At 36.4% G+C, this 20,637-nt stretch overlaps 2 protein-coding genes and 1 pseudogene across 4 annotated transcripts in view; all 3 read left to right on the forward strand.

Annotated features, from left to right (window-relative positions):
- Positions 1-1,516: 1,516 nt before the first annotated feature.
- Positions 1,517-12,923, forward strand: LOC122299010 (annotated as a pseudogene).
- A 1,173-nt stretch (positions 12,924-14,096) lies between these two features.
- Positions 14,097-20,637, forward strand: part of LOC122299730 (toll/interleukin-1 receptor-like protein) — a 120,871-nt gene continuing 114,330 nt past the window's right edge. Inside the window, exons 1-6 of one of the 3 annotated variants that reach the window (XM_043110166.1) lie at positions 14,097-14,856; positions 15,056-15,364; positions 15,966-16,082; positions 16,221-16,346; positions 16,433-16,516; positions 16,623-17,407. In XM_043110166.1, coding sequence (XP_042966100.1) covers positions 14,360-14,856; positions 15,056-15,245 — 687 coding nt within the window. In that variant the 5' untranslated portion in view covers positions 14,097-14,359 and the 3' untranslated portion in view covers positions 15,246-15,364; positions 15,966-16,082; positions 16,221-16,346; positions 16,433-16,516; positions 16,623-17,407. Of the gene's footprint in view, positions 14,857-15,055; positions 15,365-15,965; positions 16,083-16,220; positions 16,347-16,432; positions 16,517-16,622; positions 17,408-20,637 lie in introns of those variants that run through there. The other 2 variants (XM_043110164.1, XM_043110165.1) reach the window with 2 other exon arrangements.
- LOC122299011 (signal recognition particle receptor subunit alpha-like) lies at positions 15,278-16,748 on the forward strand. Its single transcript, XM_043108848.1, has 5 exons — positions 15,278-15,364; positions 15,966-16,082; positions 16,269-16,346; positions 16,433-16,516; positions 16,623-16,748. The coding sequence occupies exons 1-5, from the start codon at positions 15,278-15,280 to the stop codon at positions 16,746-16,748; spliced, it is 492 nt and encodes a 163-aa protein (XP_042964782.1).

The raw sequence follows: 20,637 nt of genomic DNA on the forward strand, positions 1-20,637 counted from the left end.
AGAATCTAGCATTATTGATTTATATAACCTAGTACTTTTTCATGTTGCATATTCTAGTATTGCATGATATATGAAAATGTATCAACGATTTTAGCAAGGCATTATTAAGCACAACGTAAAGGATCTATACTACATCATTAAAATCTCAATTTATTATCGTAACCTCAAAAGAATATTACAAAAATCATAAAAATAACAAAACAAATATGGTTCCTTCAGTAAATCACTTTACTTGCAATGAATTGAATCAATCCCACTCATTACCATAACTACTACAAACATATATCATCATTTCCTCCTCAGAACAACACCAACAGTAATGCCACAACCCCCAAAACCACCAAACCACCCCTCAGCCTCGTACCATCACTTGTTGGAGCCATCGTAGGGTCTTCCGATTCCATCGGAGAAGGTGCTAGTGATACATCGGAGAATCGACGCCTTACTGACAACACTACGGTGGCCAATTTTTGGCCATTCTCACAGTGGCCTTCAGTTCCACTGATAAAATAGAATGGCCTGATCTATAAAGCTTCACCTTGGTGTTCCCATCTTTGTATACTGCTATAAGACTCGAAGTACTGCAACTCTCGTAGTCTTTTTCGCTCACTTAAAGCACAGAATCCTTGCTTGGATCATAGTTCCAAACTGTAAAGCAAGATAAGCAACACAAAACCTTGATGAGGATAAAATTTCATGAAACAAATTAACCAGAGCAGACCCACCCAGATGAAGGAAATGTGAGAAAATGGAGATTTCAAGTAAAGGGATAGTGTAGTACCTAGTGAGTCTTCGATTTGAAAATGTGAGCCTTCGGCCCATTTGTTAAGCGATTCTAAGTCAGAGGCTGGGATTATCCGAGCATTAGTCTTGCCACCAACCAAGAATTCTCTAGTTTCTGTGAAGGAGAGGAAGAGAGATATGAGCAGTAGTGAATATATGGGGCACTGGTCATGTTTGTAGGCTGTGGACAGTCATATATAGATCTCAAGAAGCTCACTGTCAAATCGATTGTCAAAACCCTCCTTAAATGAGAATGTGTTTGTTTCATTCTTCATGGTGTGCCATGTGTCTGTCTGTCACTTGGGAACATCTATGTTGTTGCTAAACTTTCTGTGTCATCCCATATGAGCCCATAAACTTGTCTGAGGTGAATCAGTCACTTGCATCTTTTGCTTGTATTCGTGTTCCATCTCTCTCTCTCTCTCTCTCTCTCTCTCTCTCTCTCTCTCTCTCTCTCTCTATATATATATATATATATATCTCTACGCACGCTAGTTGAGATTGGAAATAACTTCCAGAATTCCGATCAGAGCATAGAAGAAAAATGTCTGAAATTGATTATGGGAGGGGGAGCCTTTGCGTGCTTTACATACAAATCTTATGACGTATCTTCATAGAACGATGATGTGTATGGAACAAAAATAACGTTGGGGTTGGTGTTTCTATGTGACGCATATTAGATTGGGTACTTCAGTTAACTGCCTTCTATTCCACCTTGGAAATTTTAGAATTAATGGTAAGCAATATTGTCGTTAGCCCTCTTGAGTGGATTGGAGGATTTGTTCGATTACGGTACCTTGGGTTGTACGATTGTGAGCAACTTAAAGAAATATTAGAACTTCCTCCAAATATAACAGATGTAGACGTTAGAGGATGCATTTTATTGGAAAGTTTTCCTAAAATATCAAATAAGTTTGTATATAAGCAGCTTTCATAAGCTAAATTGGATTAACTTGAGTGGATGCTATAAAAACACTTGAAAATCCTCTACGGTTTGAGGTATGCTCTCTCTCTCTCTCTCTCTCTCTCTCTCTCTCTCTCTCTCTCTCTCTCTCTCATAGTACTATGTACGACCTTTGTCTATTAAAAATCATGATGCTAGCTTGTTCAACAGGAAAATCTAGAGGACCATCCACATTGTTGTCTTGTATTTCAAGAAAATAAGATTCCAGATTGGGATTACCATGGGAAGCTGAAGACTCCAATTAGTGAGATTAAAGGATTCATTGCATGTGCTGTTGTTCAGGGAGAATCCGATTCCTCCATCGATAATATTATGCATATCGGGATCTACTATAATAGTGTATTTCAGTTTGAATTGTTTCCTCCATGTTTTAGAAGTGGCTCAGATGTTGTATTGTTGAATTACCACAAACTAGAAGGAGAGCATTTCGAATCAGTGGAGGGAATTCTGCAACTTAAGTTTATAGCGAACAAGCTAGTAGATTCCTAATTAAAAGTTTTGGAATCTGTGTGGTAAGCAAACAAAAGGAGATCAAGACATTGCAAGATGTTACAAGTTGGAGTCCCTATGTTAACGTTCAGCCTTCTTTAGAATCAATAATTTCTGATTTAGATAATGAAAGCGACAATGAGAATCCAAATGAAGATTTGGAACTTGGGGTTCATTTGGTAGAGAATGATGAAGAGAAGGCAAGAGATCTTGATACAAGTGTGCTCCACGAAGATGTTGGTGTCCATTTTGATGCATCTAGTGAAGAAATTAGAAAATGTAAGAGGTGTCATGATGAAGATGATTGCAACCTGGAAATCAATTGGTACCCCCAACAAAAGAGGCAGTAATCCTCAACCATGGGCATCAGAATAATAGAATTAGAGAATGACGATTAGAATCCAAAGAAAGATTTGGATTTAGAGCTTAAACTTGGGTTGTAATTAAAATGTACAATCTTTAATTTGGTTGTTGTTTTGCTGCCTTCTTGAGATAGGGATCAGATGCAAGAGCTTGAGAAGATGGAATTTGGACTGAACCAAACATATCGCTATCCATGCTACCAAGCAATTGTTCATGTAGAATTTTATAGCTTTGAGGTAATTTTGTTTTTTTGTGAATTGGTTATTTCACTACACAGTTTTTTCACTCCAACCAAATAGACCCATAACTGTTTGTGCACATGAAATGAAATTCCGTTTCCCACTCTTTTAAAATTAATAGGTTTGTTTGTGCATGCATACAGAATTTCATGTGTTTATCATTTATAATAGACGAGAGCATCTTTTTAAGTAAAAAAACAAAAAAAGAAAAAAAAAGGCTTACTTTATTCGTCAAAACTTTTTTCTAAAGGATTTTATGATTTAATTGCATTATTCATTTGTCCGTATCTTGCTCTTCTTGGAAAAAAACCATTCAAAGACTTTTCATGATCTTTTATTTTTCATCTCTTGGTCTTCTTTAGGTTTCCATCTTTTTGGTTTTCTACTCCCCAATTACATTAAGATATGTGAATAAAATTTGTGCATAAACCTAACATTTCTTGTTAGTAAAGCATTATAAGCTGTTGCAGGCTTTTCCTGAATATGATGTAGGCTTGCAACCCGACTTGGATTAGCCGGGTTTTATGCCCGACCCGACCCGAAACACACTAAATAAGGCGCCAATCCGATATGATCCAACCCGATCAAAATAAAAGCGGGTCGAACCCGTATGACCCGATCAGATCTTGCACCGTGGAATAGAAGCCAAATGATGGAAGAGGGGGACTTGACGGAAGTGTTCGAGGGCCGTCACTCCGAGGACGAATCCAAGGGACTAGATGATCTAAAGTTGTTGCCCCTTGCTGGCCTTCATCAACTCGTAACAGGGCCATAGCCCAATTCGGATCCCTGCACATGGATTGACCGAAGCTTCCTTCTTCATAATCGGTTCCCCACTTTAAACAAAAACATTTGACTTAGGTTATCTTCTTCTTCCAGCCAACCCTTCTAGATGCTCCTTCCCTGCCGCTGCTCCTCTTGCTTTTAGGGTGGTTCTCGACAGCTGTGTTACAGACTCTCGCTCTTTCTTCTCTCTTTCGTTGTCTCTATGCATGGATCTATATGATTCCACTTCCCTTGAACCCATAACCTCCGTAACCAGACGTCTCCTAAACCCACTACCACAACACCCTCTTCCTTCTTCCCATTGGGCACCCCCGTGGAGATCAGCTCATACAAAGCCGGATTCGTGGGCTCCTGGTTTGCCAGCACAATCCCCAATTCCTGGTTCAACAAGCAGATCTCAAAATCCGTTAATTGAGGAGAGAGACACACAGAGAGGTAGAGTTGAGGAGACTTTGGGTGACAATGACGCGGTGGCCCACCAACGCAACGATCGGGTCTGTCTGCCAAACGAGCAGGGGGTTGGCACAGTACCATTTAAGGTGGAGCGGGTCGAATGAGAAAGCGAACTGGAGGGATGACTGCATGTAGAAAAGGGTCGAGTGCGACGACCGGAGGGCCAAGACGTGATTGATCGGTGGCTAATGGATCTTCAACCACACGCCGGACCGCGAGTGTATGCGTGCGCCGTCGTGGGGTAAGGGTGGTGGGTGCTCTGTTTGTGAACAATGAGCCAGGGCTTAATGGTTTAAGGTGCCGAAAAGACGAGAAAACAGCGCCATTCTAGGTGTCAAACACGCAATGTACGTGCTCGAGATCAATGAGAGGAACGTACGAGAGGATAATCTCCAGGATATCTCTATGGATCGAAGCAGTAGCAGAAGCTTCTTCTTCTGCCTTTAATTCCTACTGATTGTCTTCTTCCATGGATTAAGTAATGGGGTTTAAGCCTTAGGCCTGGTTTATAACTACTCATGAATATCTGGGTTTTAGACTTTGGGCGGCTAGGGTTTGAGAGCTAAAGATAAGAATAGTTTTATATACGGACGGGTTGATATCAACATATAAACCCGTTAACTAGTTGGGTTGCAAATCCGATCATATAATAACCCGTCAAATTCGGGATAGGTCGGGCCACTATAAGCGGGTCCATCGAGTTTACGGATTGTTTGCACACCCCTAATATGATTTAGTAGTTGTACATTAATTGACCTGCGACTCAAGGCTGAATCGTTAGTACTCTTTGCTATTTTGCTACCTTTATAGCAACCAAGTTGCAGATGGGGGAGATTCATGGGCCTTAGATCAAGATGAATCATCGCACGCAATTACTAAACCAAACATTAATTAAGGTACAATCAATCTTTTCAGTTACTACATGACCTCATGTTCTGCCGTCTTATTATCCAATATTATTCTTGACCTATTTACATTGAATTAAATTAATATTAACTTAAATTAATCTCGAATCATCTTGTTTTATTTTATATTTATATGTTTTCCCTTTTGTACGTGTAACCTTTTTTTTTTAAAGAAAAATAATGTGCTATTCCTATTTCAATTACTATAGGATTTAAAAGGTGCTATTTCAAGAAGTTTCATTTGGGTTGACAAATGGGTGTTCACTTTTTAAAAAAATAATAAAAGAAAAGCTTCTTTGAAAAAACCAAAACAAAAGACACATTATTTTATTTAGATAGCAGATCGGAATCTATTTTTTGAAATAATTTTCATCTCATCTCATCTAATTTTATTTTAGCTCATCTTTTTTATAAACATCATTTAAACACAAATGTTTTCAAACTAATCGTTACAACTTTTTCTAACTATATTCATTACAATTTTTTCAAACTTTCAAACAAAAAATAATTCAACCTTTTTAGATCACAAAACAAAAATAATATTTTAATCATAATTTAACTTTATAATATTTTTTTATTCAATTGATCCTATATTGGATTCGGTCTAGTCTAGTATCAGTTTCAATTTTTTCAAAACTGGTTGAAATCGATTCGGTTTTGATTTTTCATTTTTCATTTTTTAACACCAGTCCGGACCGGTTCATATATATATTTGTTAATTTTTTATATTACATAAAATGTTTTTTATCTGATTTGTTAGATTATATATCATTTTTATATAATATATATAAAATAATTTTGTACTATATGATAAATTATTAATTAATATAATATTAAAATTTAAAATAATTTCAACCAGTTTCGTACTTTGAACCTGTTTGACTCGGTAAATGATCATGAAATGGGCCTAGAACCAAGACTTTTTTTTTTGAAAGTGAAACATAGTTTCATTCATCATAAAGGCGGACAATTACAACTTTTAACCTGCAAGATACAAGTCAAATTCTATCATTTTTACGCACTTCAACCCACAAATTTCTTTGCGGCTGACAGGGTCTTGTCCAACGACTCCAGACTAAAAGTCTGAGAGACAGGCCTCCAGACTACTGTCTGAGAGACTTAACTCTGTCTTAGACCACCGTCTAAGACAGCCCACACACCTCCCCCTCCCAAGGAGTGGAGTATTAAACTCTACGGACCCTCGGTCCTAGAGACAAAGTTTTCTACTGCAAACTAAAACAAACTAAAAAAACCAAAAATACAACAAAAAAAAACACAACTTAAGCAACTTGGGCCCAGCCCAAAACAAAAGTACAGCCCAGCCCAAAACAAAACCCAGCCCATTGGCCGCTAGGTTTACATCGCTTCCTACAGCTGCTGCAACCTCTCGTGCGGCGCCTTCCCTCCAACCAGGTGCAGGGATTTACAGAGACACCACTTCTCCTCCAAGCTCACAGCTCCAAAACTCTTCACGGACTACTCACGCCTCCGAAATACAACTACTGCGCACGGCTCCAAGCCTTTCCGTTGTCTGAACCCTTCCGGATCCATGCATGCTCTCCAAGCTCCAAGCTCTGCTTTCCGGTATACATCGACCGAGATAAGAACCAGGGCATCTTCCTCTTCATTCCATCTCCATGCACTCCTCCGGCGATTCATCTACTTCTGACCAGCACCAACTTGGATGCCGTGGGCCACCTCGTCTTCGTCTTCACCAGCTCAGGACGGAGTAGATCCTGCCTTGTTACGCCGCCCTATGGCCTCGAGAACAACATGCGACTCTCCCTTAAAAAAAACATCTGGACCTCAGCCCCTAAAAGCCCTGCGCCACACCAGAAAATAAACTAAAAAGGACAGGAAAATAGAAGGGAAAGAAAACTAACGAAAAGGAAAAAGAAACGGGGGGGAGGGAGGAGCCGAAGCTCCCACCTCCCTCCGAGGGGAGCTTTTCTTTTTGCTGGTTTTAGAGAGATGTGAGAGATTCTCTCTCTAGACTGGTTTTTTCTATATTTTCGCCTAGAACCAAGACTATTCTTATGAAGTTGATAATTCACAAAGACGGAATAGGGCTGCCATTCAACTAAAAGGCTGAGGAAGCATATCTGAACAATCATATGACTATGTGAACCTAAACGCTCACGATCAATTTGCTCATTGAATTTTTCTTTTTATTAGTTTTCTTTTAAAATTTAAATTTTGAAATTCAAATTTTATAACTTTCAGTATACCAACAACTAACAAGTAAAGGAATAAAACTTTCTTAAATATCGCTATCATTTTTCAAAAATTAAAATTCAAGAAATAACTAAATAATAGAAGACCTAATGATTGAATGGTCAAGCGAAGCATGCCTCAGGATGCAATTGAGCTGTGGATCAATCGCATGACCCCAAGATAAGGATGCCTCAGGATGCACCGACACTTTATTTGTAAGAAGATGCGTACGTACCACTTTCATGATAAAGATTAGAGATGAAAAAGGAAGTAGACATAAAATAAAAATAAAAGAAGAAAAATCCTAATTAATAATCATGCAAAACGATGCGAGGCGTGGATCAATCGCGTAACCTATTGAAGCTTAATCCTTATATTATATATAATATATAATGGGAATATGTCTTATACAATCATGATATATAATCAAATTTTCTGTTTTCATTTTTCCTTTAATAAGCTTGAAAAGTAGTTATTAAAAAATAAATTAAAATTTAATGAATTATTTGTTCCAATCAAATGAAAGTTGGATTTTCAAATTCTTTAAACTCAGTCCCACTGATTACTTGGATCCCCAAAGGGGCCTCATCATGCCCCGATTAATACAAACTACCTCTCGATTTGTGGATATTGTTGCAGTTCCAATGAAGCATGTCTCCTCCATTGGGCTTTTTACCCAATATATAATTAACATTCCACTCAGTTGAGCATAAATAGCGCATGGATCTTGGCCTTAATGGATGTGAAAACACAAATTGAGTAGGATTCGAAGAAGGAGCTGCAGGCTTTGGCGGAGGAGAGTTTGCATTGCAAGTCATAGAAGATTGAGGCTCGAGCCCAAATCAGTTTCAGTCTTGTCATCTTCGATGTGTTTGTTGTGAGGTCCCATAAAGCTCTTCGGTGGGTTGACCATAACCCCAACCCAAACAACCAAAACTTGTGTGCAACTGTGCTTGATGATGATGATGATGCAACGCAGATTTAACTTCTCGATTTAGCATTATGAGTACCGAAACTTATATTTAGCATTATAATTAGTCCAAAAAGAAAAATCAAATTGTCATATAAAATAATTTAACTTTTTCAAATCTCAATACAAAATTAATATTAAAAAATTATATTATAATAAAATTTTATTTATTACTATTCAAAATATCTCATTTTATCTTATTTCATCTTAACTGTGCAACCAAATGGACCTTATTTCACGCGTAAGTCGTTTTAATAATTTATTAATTAGAGAAGAATCGTTAGTAATTTTTTGGTTGAGGTTTTGTCTGTTCTGAAATTGAGTTGCTTTTTGGGTATCATCATCATGTCCTTTGTACCCATAGGGCTGGGCATGGCATGTCTTTACAGTCACCGATCCCCTCATTGCCATCATTTGGGTATTTCTCAATATATATGTAGTAGTTTCGGATGACTATTGACGATTAAGGGGAGTTTCTGGGTACCTTCGTCGACATGCATGGTTTTGTCTAGCGAAAACTCTAGGTTATTCTCTCTCTTTTTCCCTTCCCCCCGGGGTGGGATTTTGGAGTTTCTCTTGCAAAATGACTTTTGAAGATGTATTTGACTCTACAAGTCATGGGGGCTTTTCTGGGAAGAAGGGAGAGGGGTGTTGTGTGGAAACTAGCAAAGAAGATCCTGGATGACCATTTATTTTCTTTGCCACTATTTAATTGGTTAATTTGCTTTTGGCCATTGTCCATTCGATTGTCTCATAGTCGGAAAGGACATTTTCCTGCTCCCACCTACTGTGATAGAAAATGGCATTCACTATTTAATAATTGCTATTGCACTTAATCGTTAGATCAAATGTCACAATCAAAGAAATAAAAAATAAAAAGCCAAAACGGGATTGTGGACATTATATCACAATCTGAAATGCAAAACAGGAAGAGCTGTGTCTTCTAGACATATGCAAATTGTAAAAGGCAACGCACTTTTATTATAATATCGTCGATTATTGTTGAGGAAGTAACCAAAAATCCTCATCTTTCTCTGAGGTTGCTATGAAGACGAATCTGTGTAATTTCCTTATTATTTGAAAGGTACAGCATGCAAGAAAGTTGCCTATAAGAAACTCATCATATTTCTTTTAAGTTGTCAAGAAGAGGGCCAGCCCTGTTTAATTTATTACTTATCTCAATGAAAGTTACCGCAAGGAAGTGCCCAAGAGACTCTCATCTTTCTTTGAAGTTTCCAAGAAAACGACCCTGCTTAATTAATTTATTATTTATTCCAATGAAAGGTACGCAAGGAAATAGCCAAGAAAGTTTGCAACCTAATTTTCCTTCGATTTCATGTGCTGCTTTGAGAAGCTACCAACTTGTGACCATCAAGACTTCCCCATCCATGGAAGGCGAATAGATAGTCACCTCTTGCAAAGATTTAGAATGCTACATGAGAAACGTTCAAAATCACTTCTAAAGGACATTGAGAAAGTAACTCCAAGGCAGAGCAAGTTTACACCCAATAATTAAAGTCACAACTAATCAAACATTCCTCTGTAATGAACATATGATCTGAAATACAATATTTTTGAGTTTTTTTTTCTTCTTCTTCTTCCTCTTTTATTTTTTTTATTTTTTATTTTTATTTTCATCTTTTGTGACTACTGCCCCACCAAGTGGGCATCAAAATCAATATTAGAAGCTTACTTATTTCATCAACTGCAGCAGCTAGCTAACATTTGTAGCTCATCTGGACAAATATCAGAGCAGTGAGTGAAGCCAAAATATACCAAATGGATATTGTCGTGAAGCCAAAATATAACAAATGGATATTGTCGTGAAGCCAAAATATACCAAATGGACAAATATCTTAATGAAAATTGTCGTTTTATGATGGCCAAGAAGTAGAAAATGATCAAATAAATTCTAGCAATCATACCAGATACTAAGATTTAAGTATTTGTCGTTTGTTTGATTTTGTTATCAATCACATATCATCTATAAGTGAAGTTCTGTACCACATTATGGAAAGGACTGAAGTTTATCAAGTGGACAAGTGCCTGAGGACTTCTAAAGGGCATTGAGAAAGAGGGGAAGGACAGCAAGCCTGAAACTAAGAAGAAGGGGTGGTTTTCAACAATGTTCCAAAGGTTAGTTTATTAATTTCAATCCTTTGGTTATTGTGTGTGCATGTATGACTTAATTTAGAGCATACACGTAATTTTATTTTTATGACTTCCATTCACTATCTGCAGTCTTTGTAGTTTTAGGCATAATTAATTTAAGGATATTGCTTGAGTTTTTCAACAATGTCTTTCTTCATGAAAAAAGAAATGATACTGAGTTCTTGATTTCCATCCTGGCGATTCTTGTTTCGACAATTCAATATAATGTTTTGGGCCATAATTTAGTTTTTACATCATTACTTCTTTTAAAATCTACTAATTTTACATTTTAATGCTAAAAGCCTGAGGCCCTGAAGTTTATCTTGTTGATGGCTGAAATTTCATATTTGTTTTTGTATTTTTGGAAGAACCCATGAATCAATTGTAAACTTCAGGCCTCAGGCTTTTAGCATTAAAATGGGCTGTCGCCTTACCATTTCATTTTTTGTTGAAATCTGTCTTCACATTATCACATACTTGCTTCATTAATTATTCACTTTCGTATGTTCAGCATTGTGGGCAGCGAATCTGGAGAAGTCAGACCTGGAACCAGCTTTGAAAGCTCTCAAGGATAGGCTTATGACGAAGAATGTGGTATGTTTGCCTTTTGGCTTCAGTGATCTACTATGTTTCATATTTGTTTTATCTGTACTTCTCAAATACACTCAGCCCGCTACTTAGAGCTCCTTGTTATTACATCACAGGCTGAGGAGATAGTAGAGAAACTCTTTGAATCAGTGGCAGCGAGTCTTGAAGGGAAAAAGTTGGCTTCGTTTACAAGGATATCTTCAATAGTACAGGTTAGTGAATCCATCCCTTTTTTTGTTTTTTTTTTAAATCTCAACAGCTTCGTTTCTCATCATTTGATTCTTTGTGATAAGATTAAGACCCTGGCACGAAACAATGACTGCAGGCAGCAATGGAAGAAGCTCTTGTTCGTATTTTAACTCCTAGGTGCTCTCTTGACATATTGAGGGATGTGCATGCTGCCAGGGAACAAAGGAAGCCATATGTTGTTGTTTTTGTCGGTGTTAATGGAGTTGGGAAATCTACTAATCTAGCCAAGGTAAGCCATCTCTTTTTTATTTTTCTACTTTTTTTTTTTTAAACATAAATGGAACGGTGAGACTTCCACAAATAATATTAAAAAAAAAAACGATTTAATGTTAAGATTTAATATAGCTATAGCCCCAACTTCTGTATTGTAGAGGATGCATGTGCGTGTGTATTTGCATACATTGGTCCTGTGAGCACACTTATTATATTCTATGAATTTTGAGTGTAGAGTTTCTTTAAAAAATCGCTTTGCAGGTTGCCTACTGGTTTCTGCAGCACGAGATGAATGCCATGATGGCTGCTTGTGACACATTCCGATCTGGAGCTGTTGAGCAGCTACGGACTCATGCATGAAGGCTTCAGGTAGAACATTTGATTTTACAGCCTATTACCTGGCTATCTGGCTTCTTTACTCATAGAGGGTTTGTTTGTTGAATAAAAAATATGTAAGTAATACAAGCTGGACCCTTTTTGCTGAATTGTCACCTTTTTCTCTTGTAAGATTCCTATATTTGAGAAGGGCTGTAAGAAAGATCCTGCCATTGTAGCAAAGGAAGCAATCCAGGAGGCAACAGATGATGGTTCTGATGTGGTTCTAGTTGATACAGCTGGTTGAATGCATTAGCTGGTATTATGTTATAAATATGTGCTGTTATCTGCTATATGTATTATACTGACTTTTATAGATAATTAGGGCTATGTGTTTCTCCGCCATGTTATTTTTTACTCCATCATGGCCATTTGATACATGTACTCCATTTTTCAGGATAATGAACCGTTGATGAGGGCACTCTCAAAGCTTATTTACCTTAACAATCCTGTTCTGGTCTTGTTTGTTGGAAATGATGCCGTTGATCAACTTTCAAAATTCAATCAGGTATGACTTTTAGATTTAGGATTGTCATCTATTGTTGGGACCTTTATTTATCGAGTTATTTAAGCTACACTTGTAATTTTGTATACAGAAATCACCCAACCTTTCGACTTCAGCTAGTCCAAGACTGATAGAAGGGATCTTGCTCACAAAGTTCGATACTACTGATGATAAGGTAGTTACTCTTCAAACAGCAAGGAGTTTGAGAGTTTTGATTGCTTGATTTGTGTCCATTGTGGTCATCTGTTATGACTATTGTATAGCTGAAATTCATGGCGTAGGTTGGAGCTGCACTTTCAAGCATAATACGAATTTGCCAAAAAGAGGATAGAGCTCCTGATGCAATATTAGTATACAAGTGTGTGTTTGAACAAATGAACTCTTAACCTTCTGTTACAGTGGAAATTGATCAGCTTGAGCTTTGAAAATGATGATGAGGTAAATTAGGAAATAGAGCAGGGTTTGGAAAGAAAGAAAGAAAGAATTGCTTTAGTTTGTCATGCTGCAAGGCATTGTTTTACCAATCTATATCAGCAGTTGTAGTAACTATCTTGGCACAGAAAAGTAGATAGATTTCTGATTACAAGTTGTAGTTCAATCCAAAATGTTCTGAGACACTGAGCTAAGAAGAAATGCCCCTGCATACTTGCTTTAGTCAGAGACATAGTTTTGCAAAGAATATTTGTTGTTTGTTTGATTTTGTAATAAATCACATATCATCTATAAGTGAAGTTCTGTACCACATTATGGAAAGGACTGAAGTTTATCAAGTGGACAAGTGCCCGAGGACTTCTAAAGGACATTAAGAAAGTAAATCCAAGGCAGAGTAAGTTTACACCCAATAATTAGAATCACAACTAATCAAACATTCCTCTGTAATGAACTTATGATCTGAAATACAAGTGGCCATCAAAATCAATATTAGAAGCTTACTTACCAAACATGATATCTGTTTTTAATACATAAAAATAATCCTCTGTTTAGCTATAAAGAAGTCCACTTCAATTGCTTACTGAATTGGATAATCCCCTGTTTTAAAATCTTATAATTATAGCATAATTTATTGTTATAGAATCACATAAGTACTATTATGTGAAAGTTACAGCAAGGAAGTTGTCAAGAAACTCATCTCTCTTGTAAGTTTCCAAAATGGAATCATCTGCAATTTAATTATTATTTATCTCAGTGAAAGATACTGCAAAGACATTGCCAAGAAATTCCTCATCTTCCCTCGAAGTTGGCAAAAGGAAGGTAATAAGTAATTTATCTTAAATATTAAGATTTAAGTGATTCACTTCAACAAAGTTTCTTTTCATCTACTGACAGAACTAATTTTAAATAAATTTACTAATAAAAAATGGAGTTCATGAAAATGGAGTACACTCGATTGGCTATCTCTAGACCAATTCCTACTCAGAGGATGCAGAGAGTGGAGGGCATATTTTTCCACAAGACTAGAGCATATTTTTCAACAAGACTAGAGCTTATTTTCCACAAGACTAGAGCATATTTTTCCACAAGACTAGAGCATATTTTTCAACAAGACTAGAGCTTATTTTCCACAAGACAATCATTAAACGCCTTCAACTAAATTTCTTCTCATGAAAAAAGAAGTCAAGTCAATCAACAAAAGGAACCAAAAGAAATTGCTGAGAAAGTAATCATTCTTTAACAAACGCGTATGCATGTTTTTCCTCTGAAGCCACGTATGATTTTCCTAAGCAAATGAAAGTTACCTCAAAAGAAGATGCCAAGAAACCTTTCATGTGTTATTTATTTTTTTCTAACAAAAGCTTATCGTTTTTCCTCTTTAAATATGACTTTTGAAGATGATGTTGACTCAAAAAGTCATAGGCTGGTGGGTTTTGGGCAAGAAAGGAGAGGGGTGTGCCCAAGAAACTCCTCGTCTTTCCTAGAAGTTACCCAGAATAGGACCCTGTCTAATTAATTTATTATTTATTCCATTGAAAGGGACCGCAAGAAATTGCCAAGAAACTCTCATCATCTTTCTTCATCAAACATGTATCCATTTTACAATGCAACTTTCAACTTCTGAATTCTCAATTTAAGAAGAGTACACTTTCAGTAGTAATCCACCAATTTACTTCTCTGATGGCTGTTCAAGGTGCTTCTTCCTCTTCCCTTTCTTCTTTTATTCATAGGTGTAAGTACGATGTATTCTTGAGCTTTAGAGGTGAGGATACTCATAAAAAATTTACTGCCCATCTATATGCTGCTTTAGTTCATCAAGGCATAAACACATACATAGATGATGACAAGCTTCAAAGAGGGGAAGAAATCTCGCAAGCACTTTCCGAAGCTATCGAAAGCTCAAGGATTTCAGTTGTAGTACTCTCAGAAAACTATGCATCATCGAGATGGTGCTTGGAAGAGTTGGCGATGATCATCGACTGCAGAAAAACAAAGCAACAAACGATTCTACCAGTGTTTTACGATATAGATCCAACAGAGGTACGACATCAGAGTAAGAGTTTCGGAGAAGCATGGGCTAAACTTAAAGATAAGATCAAGGATGAGACGAAGGTGCAAAGGTGGAAATCAGCCCTTACCGAAGTGGCCGAATTGGCTGGGTTCACTTTAGGAGACAGGTATTTTGCTTCTACCCACTCTTATGCCTTTATTCAAAAACATTAATGAGGCAAACCAAATTTGAGAAGAGAACCAAAAACGTTAATTAAATAGATCATTGCCATTTGTTACCAGATATAAAACTTTGAGTACTAGTTCATTTTCTTTTGTTTCTTTGTTGTGAAAAGCCTAAAAACTCTCCTTTTTTTTCATTGCTAGGAACGAATATGAATTTATTCAAGAAGTTGTTCTAAAGGTCTTTAAAGTAGTAAAGCCTAAATCTTTAAATCACGTTTCCAAGCATCTAGTTGGAATGCAGTCTAGAGTACAGGACATCCATGATACGCTTCTAAGTCCAGAAGTGAATGACTGCAGGCAGCAATGGAAGAAGCTCTTGTTCGTATTTTAACTCCTAGGTGTTCTGTTGACATATTGAGGGATATGCATGCTGCCAGGGAACAAAGGAAGCCTTATGTTGTTGTTTTTGTCAGTGTTAATGGAGTTGGGAAATCTACTGATCTAGCCAAGGTAAGCCATTTTTCTACTTTTTTCTTTAACATAAATGGAACGGTGAGACTTCCCCAAATAATATTAAAAAAATATATTTAATGTTAAGATTTAATAATATTAAAAAGATTTAATATAGCTAGCCCCTACTCCTGTATCGTAGAGGATGCATGTGTAGAAATACCAATTTCTCCCCTTAAAAGGCCTTTTTTAAGGGGAGAAATGAGTGTTTCTACATGGTATTAGAGCCAGGTTAACCTATGACCAAAATTGGTATTTCTACATGGTATCAGAGCAGGCTAACCTATGATCAATGATGGGCTCCTGCGACCTACCCATGTTGATGGTACTGGAAATATCGGCCCACACGTGAGGGGGCGTATTGAGTAGTCCCACATGGCTTAGGAACAAACTCATTTTGGGCTTTATAAGGAGTTACCCTACTCCTCTTATTAGGCCTTTTAAGGGGAGAAATGGGTATTTTTACATAGTATCTTTTAAGGGGAGAAATTGGTATTTCTACATCATGTGCATGTGTATTTGCATACATTGGTCCTGTGAGCACACTTATTATATTCTATGAATTTTGAGTGTAGAGTTTCTTTTAAAAATCACTTTGTAGGTTGCCTACTGGCTTCCGCAGCACGAGATCAATGTCATGATGGCTGCTTGTGACACATTCCGATCTGGAGTGGTTGAGCAGCTGCGGACTCATGCGTGCAGGTATCGCGCTTATCTGGTATTATGTTATAAATGTGTGCTGTTATCTGATATATGTATCATACTGACTTTTATAGATAGTTAGGGCTATGTGTTTCATTGACATGTTTGTTTTTTCTCCATCATAGCCATTTGATACATGTACTCCATTTTTCAGGATGATGAACCATTGATGAGAGCACTCTAAAAGCTTATTTACCTTAAGAATTCTGACCTGGTCTTGTTTGTTGGAGAGGCACTGGTTGGAAATGAGGCCGTTGATCAACTTTCAAAATTCAATCTGGTATGACTTCTAGATTTAGGATTGTCATCTATTGTTAGGATCTTTTATTTATCGAGTTATTTAAGCTACACTTGTTTTGTACACAGAAATTAGCCGGCCTTTCGACTTCAGCTTGGCCAAGACTAATAGATGGGATCTTGCTCACAAAGTTCGATACTATTGATGATAAGGTAGTTACTCTTCAAACAGCAAGGAGTTTGAGAGTTTTGATTACTTGATTTGCGTCCATTGTGGTCATCTGTTATGACTAATGTATAACTGAAATTCATGGCGTAGGTTGGAGCTGCACTTTCAATGGTTTACATATCTGGGGCACCGGTCGTGTTTGTCGGCTGTGTTCTATCACGTACAGATCTCAAGAAGCTCAATGTCAAATCAATTGTCAAGACCCTCCCTAAATGAGAATCTGTTGGTTTCATTCTTCATGGGGTGCTGTGTGTCTGTTTGTCACTTGGGAACATATATGTTGTTGCTGAACTTTCTGTGCCATCCCATATGAGCCCATGAACTTGTTCGAGGTGAATCAATCACTTGCATCTGTTGCTTGTATTTTAGTTAATCCTACCTGTTCCATCTCTCTCTCTCTCTCTCTCTCTCTCTCTCCGCGCACTCTAGAGATTGGGGCTTGGAAATAACTTCCAGAATTTCGGTCAGAGCATAGAAGAAAAATGTCTGAAATTGATTATGGGAGGGAGCCTTTGCGTGCTTTACATACAAATCTTATGATGTATCTTCATAGAACGATACTATGTGATGTGTATGGAACAAAAATAACGTTGGGGTTGGTGTTGCTGTACTAGAAATATGACGAAGTGTTGTAGTCAAGCATTTCTCAGGAATGGGGCTTACTTTGAATGTAGACATGAGAAATGTTTGATACATAAAAGATTTCACAATCGTCGTTATGAGGAACGATCTGTGATGAGCTCTCCATCTCACCGAGTTGCTTTTTGATTATGACATGGCGGAAGCTAGGAAAAAAAAATAAAACTGAGGAAGAGCTGTATTGTACAAGGCAACACACTTTTATTATAATATCTATGATCCTTGACTTGTGCATATAGTTAATGTGAGGTAGGGGTTAGCTTTCTAAAGAAAGAACTTTTCTTTCCTTCCCTTTTGCTGCAATAAATACCCAAAATAATAATAATAATAATAATAATAATAATAATTTTGTTAAAAATAATAAATTTTCCTACCACATAACATCTACGTTGCATATTTTGATTCGGAAAATACATTTTTAAAATTTGAATTAGATATTTTTAAAATTTGAATATTACAAATCAGATTATACCATGTGGCCTATGGTGTGTGATGTAAAGACATTTAAATAGCACTACTATTTTGTTAATATAGAAAAATAAAAAATTCTACTTATCATCCCATACACTTCACACCAACATATGATTTGTCATTTTTGTCATTCTATTTATTTATTTTGTTAATATAGAAAAATATCCCTTTGCTCGGCTACAACTCCTAAACGTATGGTATTAATATGCTAAAATTTACATAATTTGTCTAATGTGTCTACCTCTATTCAAAATTTAACTCTCCAATTTAGTCGACCAATTGGAGAAGATTTTTATTTTTTTTTCCTTTATTCTTGGTTGGTTTGTCTCATCCCATCTAATCATTATAACTTTTCTAAACTTCCAAACAAAATACAATAAATGATATTTTGTGAATTCGATATCGATCTAGTTTTATGTTGAACTGATTGGAGTTGGAGATAATTACTCGAAAATCTCTTCCAAGAAATGATATTCAAGTTCTTGATTCTTTCCTTTTATTATTGCAATTTCTTTTTTATGATCTTGTATGTTCTTGCTACTAGTAATGTCAAATCGTGTTAACGGGTCGTATTCGTATCGTGTCAAAGCATGTATATTATACTATATAGGTAAACCCTAACCCGACCCGTTAAGCTTATCGTGTCAAAATCTCAAACCCTAACCCAACCCTTTAACATAACGTGTCGTGTCGTGTCAACCCGTTTTGACCCATTAGTGAATATTACTAAATAAGTTGACATGAAACAATATGACCCGTTTCAAACTATTTATGTAAATGGGTTGAATATGCCTGAAATTAACCCGTTTGACTTAATTAAATTTAACATAATTTTCTATAAATGTTAAAATTACAATATCTATAAAAATTATAAAACTAATTACAAGTCCAAAATTACAATCTAAATAATAAAAATATAGAAATTAAAATTCTAACAATTTTACTTTTGGGTAGAAGGGTATAATTGTAACTTTAACTTTCTTAACGTGTCATAACGGGTTGACCCGTTATCAACCCGTTAAGCAATCATGTCTTAACGGGTCAACCCGTTTTGACCCGAACCCGTTAAGACTAAACCCTAACCCGCTATTATCGTATCGTGTTCGTGTTGGGTTAACGGGTCGTGTAACATATTGCCACCCCTACTTGCTAGTATATATGAGGAAAGAACGTAAGTCCGTACGTAACAATATATTGCTATATGAAATTGCATGTCCTCTATTCGTTAGCGTTTATGAAGTTGGTATCTTGTTTAAAGATCAAGAACTGACTTGTTTGGTATGTTTTTACTTCAAGTTTTTTTATGAGATTGAGTAATATCATTGTGGTATAGGGAGTAGTGCTTTGTTTTGGAGGGTTATAGTTGCAGTAGCGACAGGAATGCTTTATTTGTGAGAATTGAATGTAAAACAAAGTAGATATAATAGAGAATCAGAAAAAAGTATATCTGAATTAATATCTGAATGAAATTACAAGCATAAGAGAGCAGAGTCCAAAATTACAGCAGCAGTTATTGTCAACCAAACTCATGGTGGTGATGCATGTCAACCATGCAAGCTTGTGCAAGTCCCTTCATTGTTGTTCACCTTCCTTAACACTCCCCCTTAAGTCGAAGTAAATATTAATTAGGGGTGAACCGGTAAACTAGACCGAACTTGTTTGATCCTATATCGGATTTGGTCTAGTCTAGTATCAGTTTCATTTTTTTCAAAATCGGTTGAAATCGATTTAGTTTTGATTTTTCATTTTTTAACACCAGTCCGGACCGGTTCATATATATATTTGTTAATTTTTTATATTACATAAAATGTTTTTTATCTGATTTTTTAGATTATATATAATTATATATAAAATAATTTTGTACTCTATGACAAATTATTAATTAATATAATATAAAAATTTAAAATTTAAAATAATTTCAACCGATTCCGTACTTTAGGCCTGTCTGACTCGGTAAATGATCATGAGATGGGCCTAGAACCAAGACTATTCTTATGAAGTTGATAATTCACAAAGACGGAATAGGGTAGCCATTCAACTAAAAGGCCGAGGAAGCATACCTGAACAATCATATGACTATGTGAACCTAAACGCTCACGATCAATTTGCTCATTGAATTTTTCTTTTTATTAGTTTTCTTTTAAAATTCAAATTTTATAATTTTCAGTATACCAACAACTAACAAGTAAAGGAATAAAACTTTCTTAAATACCGCTATCATTTTTCAAAAATTAAAATTCAGGAAATAACTAAATAATGGAAGACCTATGATTGAATGGTCAAGCGAAGCATGCCTCAGGATGCGATTGAGGCGTGGACCAATCGTGTGACCCCAAGATAAGAATGCCTCGGGATGCACCGACACTTTATCTGCAAGAAGATGCGTACGTACCACTTCCATGATAAAGATTAACTTATAATTAACATTCCACTCAGTTGAGCTTAAATAGTGCATGGCCTTAATGGATGTGAAAACACAAATCGAGTAGGGTTCAAAGGAGCTGCGGGCTTTGGCGGAAGAGAGTTTTGCATTGCAAGTCATATATGGAAGATTGAGGCTGGAGCCCAAATCAGTTTCAGTTTTGTCATCTTCGACGTGTTTGTTGTGAGGTCCCATAAAGCTCTTCGGTGGGTTGATCATAACCCCAACCCAAACAACCAAAACTTGTGTGCTACTCCACTCATGTCAATTCCTCGTCCACCCCAAGAGAATAACCAGTTCACATTCTTATAGCACAATTCAAAGATACAATTGGAAGATTTGAAATTTAAGGAAAATGTGAAACTAGCTAGCTATATAATGCATGTCTGGGTTCAATCTTGAAACATCCAATCAAGAGCTAGCTCTCTCACTACTACCATTATTTTTGTTTGAGAAATTAATTAATGCATCAAGAAAATATGCAGAGATATATGAGTAAACATTGAGGTAATTTGATAAGTAGTATGCAGCCAAAAATATTGTTTGTTGTGGCCCAATATGCCAATTGATGTA

The sequence above is a fragment of the Carya illinoinensis genome, chromosome 16 (genome assembly GCF_018687715.1).
Source record: "Carya illinoinensis cultivar Pawnee chromosome 16, C.illinoinensisPawnee_v1, whole genome shotgun sequence".
In the NCBI taxonomy this organism is placed as follows: domain Eukaryota; kingdom Viridiplantae; phylum Streptophyta; class Magnoliopsida; order Fagales; family Juglandaceae; genus Carya; species Carya illinoinensis.